Genomic DNA, 10,084 nt, shown 5'->3' with positions numbered 1-10,084 from the left:
CCATAAAAATACTGATGTACTAGGGCTACCCAAAGGTTTTCTGTTGCGGATTTTATTATCACAAGCCAGTCAAGACAGAGCAATTAGTGAAGTTAAAAGAAACCGCATTCCAAGTTAGGAATTACTTCGCTTCTTTGGGGGCAAACAACCACTCACGCACCCCAATGTTAGAAGGCCAATTTTCCGCATCAAACATCTTATCAGACTCGTGAGCAAATGAACCAACACAAGCGAAACAAACTGTTTTTTGCCACCTTTTTTAGCAGTGTAAATAGACACAAATCGAACTGAGATCCCATTAGATTCAATGGCATTCTTGAGATCCTTGCTGTAGTCATCAAGTGTCTGGTGTCGGGTCGATCCGGATCAAGCGGATTGCGGATCCGGATCAAGCACGCAAAAGATAATACCTGTGTGCCGCTAACCTCTTTTTACACAATGACACTTGTGCAAGCATACTTCTTCTAAATAAAACGCATGCGCATTAATTAATGCGCTTAATCGCTTTCTAAAGCGATTTAAATTTAGAATTTACTATCATAGTTATGTTCTCTGAAGAAGTACTCGGGAGTGGCGGATGTATTCATACTTGTATTTTTTTTTATCCATATTACCGTACGTATTTCAGTGTTGACGTACCAACATTTGTAGGACAGAGCGTTTGTTTGCAGCAGTTCTGTATCCATGTGACAACAATTTTAATTACTCGTAGCAAAACTACCGAGTCTTGATCTGCTTACTATTATGAATGAAGTAGATACAGCACTTTGCTGTGAGCTGTTTATCGTTACAGTGCATTTTTTGTGGATAAATGACATTTTTATTACAACAAAACCGCAATATAAAGTTATAAACAACACCAAAAGCAATAAACCAGTTTCGAGTTATACCGCAATGTCAACTGCATCAGTCTGCATGCTAGAGTAGTATATTTGCTTTAGCATCTTATAACGTTCTGTACTTCGGATACATAATCAGCTGCGATAGAATATATCTCCAAATCAATTTCTATTTCAATTTTATTTCAATCAATTTCGTTTTTCTTTTTTAAGTACTCGCCAGCGCTGAGCATGCACATCCAAATACCAAAAACGCCGGCTAAATTTGTTAAGAATACGAGATTTTCTAGCATCGGGGCAGCCAAAAATGTGGGGAGAATCACAGATCGGAGTAAAAATTTATACATAAACGTTAAGTACAACGGGAAGTACTCAAATAATATAGATAATAAATAATTCCTGCAGCCAAACGTACATCACTGAACACATAATAAACATGTAACCGTCAAGCGATTCATTCGGTAAACAGAATCACAGTTCGGGAACATTAGCGTTGTCCGGAAATCTACTCGCTTTTGGAAGGAGAGCTCGAGGAGGAACTGCCGGGTTTATCCGGTTTGGCCACGCACCCGCAGCTATTGCAGGCTGGGACTTCTGTCAAATCAAAACGAATCATGAAACGGACTACAGTAAAACCTTGCGACGCGTTTATCGTTATTAAAAAAGGGACACCCAAAAAATAATGGTATCGTTGCTCGTAGAAATATAACTAGAACATCTACTCTGGATTTGAAAAATTAATAACCTTGCATATACAGATAGCTGCATTTTACAACCGTTAGCTGGACTCGAATCGAGCGAAAAGCGTCATAGTTCTTCAAAACACTTCAGTACACGGTAGTAGGAAATACGGTAAAAATATGGGTATTTAGTTTTACGCAACTTACGATTGGGTTTGCAAGGCGGCATTCTGCAGTTTTTGGGATGATGGCAGACTTTGCCGGCGCCAGCTGTTTCCTTCGAATCCGTGGCAGATATACCTGTAAAACAGTACAGGCAAATCGCTAAAATAATTTTATCTTCAATAAAATCAAGCTCAAATGGTTTCTTAATTGGAACCAAGGTGCTCAGCAACAAAACAGCAATGGAAAGATAGAGGAACATAATTGCAAGGTGATGGGCCGACGATACTGGAAAGTTATCAAGTTACCACAAACTGGACACTATTGTATAATTCTTAACGGTTTGATATACAGCAATCTGAAAGTTTATGACCAATGCAGTTTGTGCAGCTGCTTTTTATAGATCGGAGAGTCAGTTGTTAGAATTTTTCTTCTAGGAGGTAATGCGCAACGTGCTATTTTGACCGCTATATAACGGAACAACATTTCGGTTGCTAGTTTTGTTTTCATTCGTAAAGGTTGCCTTTAATTGCTGTTACACCGTCTACCTTTTGTTTTTGTTGTTTCAGAAGTTTGCTGCCAGTTGCAATAAAAACCGAGTAATGCGCTGTACACTATCACTTAGCGGCAATTATGCGTACAGTTGTGTGAGCAGACCGATCACCAAATGAAATAACAAAATTTTGCACAATCACTGCAAATATTTACGTTTGCACAGCAATCAGTATTAAAGTCACCATTCAAAATCCTCGGCCGACAACCGGTTTGAAAATTTCTAGTACTGCAAAATCAAAGCTTTTAGGCCACCAGTATATTATTGCGCATTTGCGACTTTTTGCACCTGTACCGGTTTTTCAATAAACCTACAGCATTAAAAAGAAATTACCTGTCTAAGGAATGTGCATGAAAACACAATTTTTAATTAGTGCAAATCTGCGGAAGCGTACTGATATGTGTACAGGATGTTGTCGAATCAAACCTAACGCAAATACAGTACATGAGAATGCGTTATACGAAAAGATGCGCACCTAATACGTATCAAAAAAGTAGAAGTGTACGTAGAATCTGGATATTCGACAGCTTGCTAAGTTCTTCCTGATGAAACATGTAACGTACGTCAGTACTGCCCCATTAGCTGCATGCAGTATTATAGGAAACTTTGACAGAAATTTAAGAACGTTATCAGAGAATGAGAAATACACTGATGGTAAAGTTTAACAGAGTCATGGTGGCGCAAGAGAGACGGGATTCGTGAATCCCCCATCAAGGGCAATGGTTGTGCCATTGATATAAGGATTCTCCACGGTGTACTGGACCAATCTGGCAAAGTCTTCCGGTTTTCCGTTTCGCTTGGGGCAAACCGCAATGTTAACGCATGCATCCTCCAGGCCGTCGAACTGCCGGACCATCCCCGTTCCGCAAGGCCCTGTAATTAAATTGTTATACCATAATCAATAATTGTCGATCGGTTATACCGATCGTAATTGTCTTGCGTTTGCTTGATACTAAGTTTGCATAATGAAAAAAAGCAAACCCAAAAAATGATAAACGCTTTATATTACGTAGTAGCAAACGTATTTACTGTACATGCGCACTATAATTACCTTTTTCAAGTATAAAAACTTGTACGTTCTATCTTGTACATAATACAGCTCTGTTACCGGGAGCGATAGCGACAACACGAATGCCTTGTGGTCCAAATTCCCGTGCCATGGGAATGGTCATCCCATCGACAGCGGATTTACTGCTGCTATAAGCAATTAGCCACGCTGGTCCGTCTTTCCTCACACAACTGGCCACATTGATAATGACGCCACGCTGACCTTCTGCATCCGGTTGATTCTTGGCCATCAGACCTACCGCCAGCCGGGCAACGTTGACGGTTCCGAAAACATTAACCTAAAGGATTGTCTACATTTTAAAATATAGATGTGTAGTTATCTCTGACGATATAAAATGTTTTAATTTTTTCAGACTGCGATATCTGACAGTAACAAAAGAGCAGTTATCCGTTTCCGGCGCTTACGTTATAGATCCTAGTGAACTTTTCCATCGGCAACGGCTTATCGGCTTTGAAATCATACAGAGGTTCAATGGCCATTATTCCCGCACAGTTCAGCACAATATCCAGTCGGTTATATGCCGTACGGATTTCTTCCAGTATCTTCGTTACGGATTCTTCGGAAGTGACCTAACATATTAACATGTAAAATCAATTAGTCAGAAATGCTGTTGCGATCAGATGACATCTACAGTACACAGATGCGACTACGCATACGTACATCACCGGCACGAAAGTGCACTTGTCCAGGGGATTTAACGTGCTCTTGATTCTTGATAACTTGCTCCATGTCCAGGACAAACACGATGACACCTTTTGAAGCTAACAAATCCACCGATGCGCGTCCCAAGCCGCAAGCACCGCCGGTAACCAGCGCAACAAATCCCTAAAGCACAACAGGAAATTAAAATTGGTTAAATATTAAATTAGGCATACACTGTGGAAACTGGTTCAATAGTACTGTAATAAATTAGAATTGCGCATGAAATACTCATTCGATTCTGCGCTACAGCGTCGATATACTCATCAATGTTTAGCATGCTACAATATTTTTCCAAACCACAAAGGCACATCATTTTTATCATAAAACGTATGCAAGTGCTAAATTCAAGTTTATCATCAAGTGGAACACATGTTTGTTCAACAAGTCATCAAATTGCCGTTTGGATAGCAGTCCACATAGAAAGGTATAAATTAAACGAATGGTACTGAATATAATCTTGTTACTGTACGTAGCAATATTAAGCGGTGATAGTTTTTTCGGATATATTTTTCAAATATTTTGTCAAAGAATCAGATAACCACTAAATTACAATGATTAGCAAATTACGTCCTTTTAAAAATAATAGCCGAAATACTACACGATATCAGTTCGAAAAAGAACTGTTACCCATCAGAAAACATAATAAGGCACTTTAGATATGTGTAACAATTGTAAGGAAATTAAAAAATTAATCCTCATTTACACAACAAAGGAATACCGGTCGCCGTACCTGGAGATTGGTAGCCATTTTAATACAGCAAAAAATGCAAAATGTGTAGCTGCACACAATTTCTTGCAGTGAATGGTAATTTTAATTGTCAGTGTGTCACTGAGATGATAAAATTAACTTCATTTCCCAAAAGGCGAGAACTTCGGTTTATTCTAGAGAATGAATGAGTGACTTTACAACTGCTGGTGTCATCAAAAGTTTCCGTGCAAGTTTTGCTTACTCCAGGTAAAACCGGTGGGCTAAGTAAATTTTCCATCCGTTGAACAAGGTAGAAAATTAGGACTTGTGGGCTGCCAGACATTCTTATCAGTGGCCATCTTAAATCGATCATTCATCGATTACAGAATGTGAATACCTACAGTAGTTAACCATACTGTATGCAAACGTATATAAATAGTACAAGTATCAATTTGGATAAGAACAGTGCTGTCTTTCAATTTAACTTAGATGACAGGTACGCTATTACTGTCTCAGTATGGGCATTCTTAATAATTATATTATAGCGAGACATCATTTTGTTACAAAACGACACATGTCAACGGAAAACCCTCGAACTGTCAATTTTCCAACGAGAATCTCTTTCAAATGTCAATCAGTTTTCTGTCTATGATCATTCGATGGTAAACGTTAAAACGAGTTTCATTTTCACACAGGTATTTGTAAAGTCATTTAGCAAGAAACTGCAGAAATAAGCTATGCAGCATTTCGAATTCCGTATATATTCGTATCCTTTTTTGGTATAAGCCGGCACCGCGCTGATTGCTTAAACAATGTGCATCCAGGATTAGGATCTTTAGCACGTGTAGTAGGGGAATGTTGTCGACGATGCAATTCCGCAATTGTTATTCTTGTTCCTGGCCATCAAAATGTACCCGCTGCAAATAAATAAAAGAAAATGCTTTACACGAAAAAAATGCAAGATAATCATCAATCTACCTAATCAATTATACTTATAAGCAGTTATTACATCACGTAATTTTTATATAAGCACAAAAATAGGAAGCGTAATATTTTTACGATGTAACAAATGTAATTTGAAATGTTATTTAAACACAACAGCATTTCTATTTGATGACCAACAAAAAAATCTGTACTTACTCCATGCCCCAGCTGGTACCCCAGGAATTCTTCACGATCCAGTAGTCGCCACCTGTAGTATCCGTCCCATACCCCACAATCAGCACGGCCGTGTTAGGACTGTCCGAACTGCAGGTGGGATCGTAGAAGACCCCGGAAGAATACTGCAGGAAAGCCGCTTTGGCATCGATGAGTGCCGTAACTGGTCCGATATTGGCCACTGCAGCTTTCAGTTCCGTCTCCGTTGCACCAATCATCTGGTAGCCACTGATGATAGCCGCCTGCTTGGAAGGATCGTATTGGCATTTACCGGTGCCTCCATCGTCAGGATAGTCCTGCAGGCTCTCAATGCCGTTTTTGACGATGTAGTTGTATGCTTCATCTATAGAGCAAGAGCTTCCACCTTCGCATCCAGTTTGGGCTGAAATTGATGGCATATTATTATGATAACCAAGAAATAAGCGCGCGAATACCTAGTACTTCTATTTAAAAGGGACACACTTGGATTCCTACCCGGTGCTAGATTAGGGTAAAGCAGTGACCTTAAAACTAATGTAATTTCAACACCTTCCAAAGTCATCTTTGGAAGGTGTTGCTGTAACTGTAAATTTTGTAAATAACAACAGCTGTAAATTTTATGGGTGTTATCAGACGAAATAAGATCTGGATTCGCACAAACAAGTAACGTAACACGCTTCAACGTGTCATAATTTGATAACGAGGCAATTATTTCGTCCAGCACGTCTTAACTAATTCGTCCAGCACGTGCGAAACACTTACGTAAACCAACTAATCACACTAGCCAGATAAAGCCCATAATTATACTTACGTGTTCCACAGCAATCCATAAGATTCTGCTCGCTTAATGGAATCAGGTTTTTGGTTTTCTTAAACCACTGTCCTTCCACTGCTCCGGTTATTGTGAAATATAGCGAGGGGGCACATTGTCCCTGATTTTTCACCGGTGTGACGTAGCCCTTCTGCCGCCAGTCAACCGAATCCGGTAGCGTGGTTAGGTTGAACGACTGGCACAGTTGTACGTTATTTTTATGGTGCCGAGTGTGGGCCTTCCTGTTCGTTTTACCGGAAATTTGTGGTTCCTTGGTTAATTCATTGGCTTTCTACACAACTGTTAGGTTAATCAAACGTATGCTGCATCACTCTGCAGCAATTACTGTACTTGCCAGATCGGAAAATCCGTTTACGGCTGTTCTATATGTGGTCTTTCCCACATCAAACTGTAGATTATGGTGGGTAACCTTCTGCACGTTCTGTTCCCAAATAGCTCTTCGAATGCTTCTTCGTCCGAATCCTCATAATTTTTGTCTGTCAGCAAAAGCCGTATGCAATAAGCTTTCTAAACTAGGGATTCCACAGTAATCAATTTCCAAATGTTTACCAAATCGTTCTTTCCATGCTTCCCATTCTTCTTCAAATTCGCGATTCAGCGCGAACGACGCAGAAAGAAATACTGCAACGATGACGAGTATACCGAAGTGGCGCTGCATTTTAGAAAACTGCTTTTGCAGTATTATTGGAAACCATTTCGACAGCAAAAATTTCCGGCGTATATGTAAACCTGATTTATTTTGACAAACAAACGTCTGCGCCCGATAAAGCTTGTGCTCAACTGATAAGCCGCTGATAACGACCACGTGAAAGTTACCGCCGGTGTCACATGCAGTCAGACGATGGAAGCAAAGGTAATTGCACTCGGAAGAGGATCTCGGTTTTCGAAAATCCTTATCTACATTGTCAGCTTCTAGAAATAAATCACTAACAGAAACAACTTTTTTAATTGGCATCCAGTTTAAAATAAAATAATAAATAAATAAATAAATAAATTAAGTGTTGCCGGAAGTGCTCGAAATTGCATGCGAAAGAATTTCGATACCAATTCCGAGTACTCGGAATTCAAATACTGGTATTTCCAATTCCAAGTAATCTAAATGAATTTTTTTAGATTTTCGAATACAATATTCGAAATTTGAAAGACCGTAATTTGAATTCCGATTACTCGGAATTCAAAATGCGGTAGTTTGAATTTCGAATACTCGAAATTCAAATAGCGATGAAATAAAATCCGAATATTCATAATTTAAACATGACTGTTTTGGATTTTGATTATTGTAGTATGCTACATACCGTAATTATCGAATTATTGCCCCCCCCCACCTTAACGTTGTTCGAAAATTATAAGCTCACCTAAAATAGATGCCCATGGGATATGAAATGAACGGAAAAATCAAATTTCTGAGCACCGGCATCAGCATGTACCGGTACCTAGCATCTATCATGCAATTTTGATTTTTACCCTATGACTGCGAGTGCGAACCGATAATTCATTCTTCACAAACACCTATTTCCATTATTACTATTGCCCAACTTGGCTGCCTAAGGCTATATTAAAAACAAAATCTGCTCGCATGTTTGCAGGCTGTACGGTGTAAGGAGCTAAGGGGTAATTCAATGGATGCAGTAGCGGTCATTTTTAGGGGGCTTATTAATGCACCTTTCATAGTAACTAATGAGCTCTTACTGCTACTGGCGCGAGCCGAGACGAGCCGAGCGGTCGTTTATCGATGGGTGAGCGAGCCGAGCGAGCGGCAATCGGAGGTCACGAGCGAGCTGCGCACTGCTTTCTGTCCCGTACTATTTTTTTTATAGAATTTATAGCGACTTTCTTGCAACAATGCGCGTAGGCTTCGCGCTTCGCACGAAATAAATTTGCTTAAATTCATACAGCGGTGCTGCCATAAAAAAAATCACAGTACGTTTTTACAATCAATTCGCATATAACTTTGCTCGCGAGCGGTCTGAGCAAAGAAGCTTGAAATTGTCTACGAGCCGAGCGATTCGAGCAATAAGAAATCTCGACACGTGCCTAGCGAGCGAGCAGACGATTCAGCACGAGTGAGCTGAGAAAAATTTCACAATAGTTAAATTAATAGTTTAATTTGACACGAGCGAGGGTGAACGAAACATTTGACGCTCGCGCAGGGCTCTACTTGAATGTTACAGTTATGCAGTTTATGAGAAGTCTTGATCCAAGAAGGAAGTTGCTTGACGCACCAGACGCTTTGGGCAAGATGTGAGTGATCAAACGGAAGAAAGAAAGGGACCATTAGTAAACCGCGATACTACTTTACCCTGTCTCAAATTTAAACAGTTTTTAAAGAATTATCGAATGAACATGATTACGTTTTGATTAGTATCGCGAATTTTGCGATAAAAATTAAACCAAACTTTAGCTCTCATCTCTTGACCTTTAACTTCTGCATAGAAACACAGTTATCAAAGGTGCATTAGACCAAGAACTCTCGCGCGAAACAGAACAAATAAGTTGAACTAGATACAGATACAATGGTAAAGTTGAGGAGTTTTTGTTACTGCCCCAACTTGGCTGTGTTCTTGTACTATCTAAGTCTAATATAAGACTGAGACGATACAAAGCGCGCATAGGTTCTGATGGTGCTTTGTCTAAACAAATTTTGCCTTCATCTAGACAGCTTTCGTTTTATACAGCCTTTCGTTTTTTTTTCGCTTTCGTTTTTATATTTGCGAACGGTGAATGCCAAAGTAGGGGTAACCTCAAACGGAAACCTATCTTTTGTTGTTATTTTCGCTCATGTATAGAGCTGTGCGCCGAACTGAAAAATGCATATCAAACGCTTAATGGTCACGCCCTAGAATTTTCGGAGCGCTAAAATTTTAAAAACTCTACTGTCATTCAATTATTAAAGTTAATTCGCTCATAAATGTTCAGTAATACTATATTATAATGTATCGCAGTAATACTATATAATGTATCGCAGAACAACACCAGTTTCCGTAGTGTTAAATTTGATGATAAGTACGTTATAATGGAAATTTAAATAAAAATTTTTATAAAAAACCGATTATTTAAAACGGAATGGCCCCGATAAACCGGGCGCATAGAATTTAGTTGTGCGCCCGAGTGTTCGGCGCACAGAATTCGTGCGCCCCGAATGTCCGGGCGCAGAAAAATCAAAAATTTTCATGTTTTTCCGGCAGTTGAATGTCTTAACCTAATTTTTTTACTCGATTTATCCTTAAGGTTGCAGCCTTGCAGGGAGCAGAAGCTGAGAGAGAATTGCAGAATTTGAGAGCCCTTAATAGCTAACTTTTTGTTTTGTTTATCTCCTTTTTATCGCCTGGTTTATTGGAAAGGTTGTTCAAAACATCACGGAATCAGTCTGAGAAATCCTGATTTTCAGCTTTACAGCAAGCTGATAACGCTGGTTTATCAAA

At 39.4% G+C, this 10,084-nt stretch overlaps 2 protein-coding genes across 2 annotated transcripts; both read right to left on the bottom strand.

Annotated features, from left to right (window-relative positions):
- Positions 1–2,621: 2,621 nt before the first annotated feature.
- LOC129589768 (3-hydroxyacyl-CoA dehydrogenase type-2-like) lies at positions 2,622–4,988 on the bottom strand. The gene is made up of 5 exons (XM_055484621.1): positions 4,736–4,988; positions 3,964–4,128; positions 3,708–3,872; positions 3,343–3,580; positions 2,622–3,107 (listed from the first exon to the last, which is right to left on the bottom strand). Exons 1-5 carry the CDS (start codon positions 4,751–4,753, stop codon positions 2,905–2,907), a joined length of 789 nt encoding a protein of 262 aa, XP_055340596.1. The 5' UTR covers positions 4,754–4,988; the 3' UTR covers positions 2,622–2,904.
- Positions 4,989–5,282: 294 nt separating this feature from the next.
- On the bottom strand, positions 5,283–7,320 carry LOC129589766 (procathepsin L-like). Its single transcript, XM_055484619.1, has 4 exons — positions 7,285–7,320; positions 6,642–6,933; positions 5,834–6,233; positions 5,283–5,610 (listed from the first exon to the last, which is right to left on the bottom strand). The coding sequence occupies exons 1-4, from the start codon at positions 7,318–7,320 to the stop codon at positions 5,529–5,531; spliced, it is 810 nt and encodes a 269-aa protein (XP_055340594.1). The 3' UTR covers positions 5,283–5,528.
- Between the last annotated feature and the right edge of the window lie 2,764 nt (positions 7,321–10,084).

This window comes from Paramacrobiotus metropolitanus, unplaced genomic scaffold (assembly GCF_019649055.1).
Source record: "Paramacrobiotus metropolitanus isolate TYO unplaced genomic scaffold, Prichtersi_v1.0 Parri_scaffold0000037, whole genome shotgun sequence".
In the NCBI taxonomy this organism is placed as follows: domain Eukaryota; kingdom Metazoa; phylum Tardigrada; class Eutardigrada; order Parachela; family Macrobiotidae; genus Paramacrobiotus; species Paramacrobiotus metropolitanus.
The sequence above is the reverse complement of the archived record's forward strand: the minus strand, read 5'-3'. Positions and strand labels throughout refer to the sequence as shown.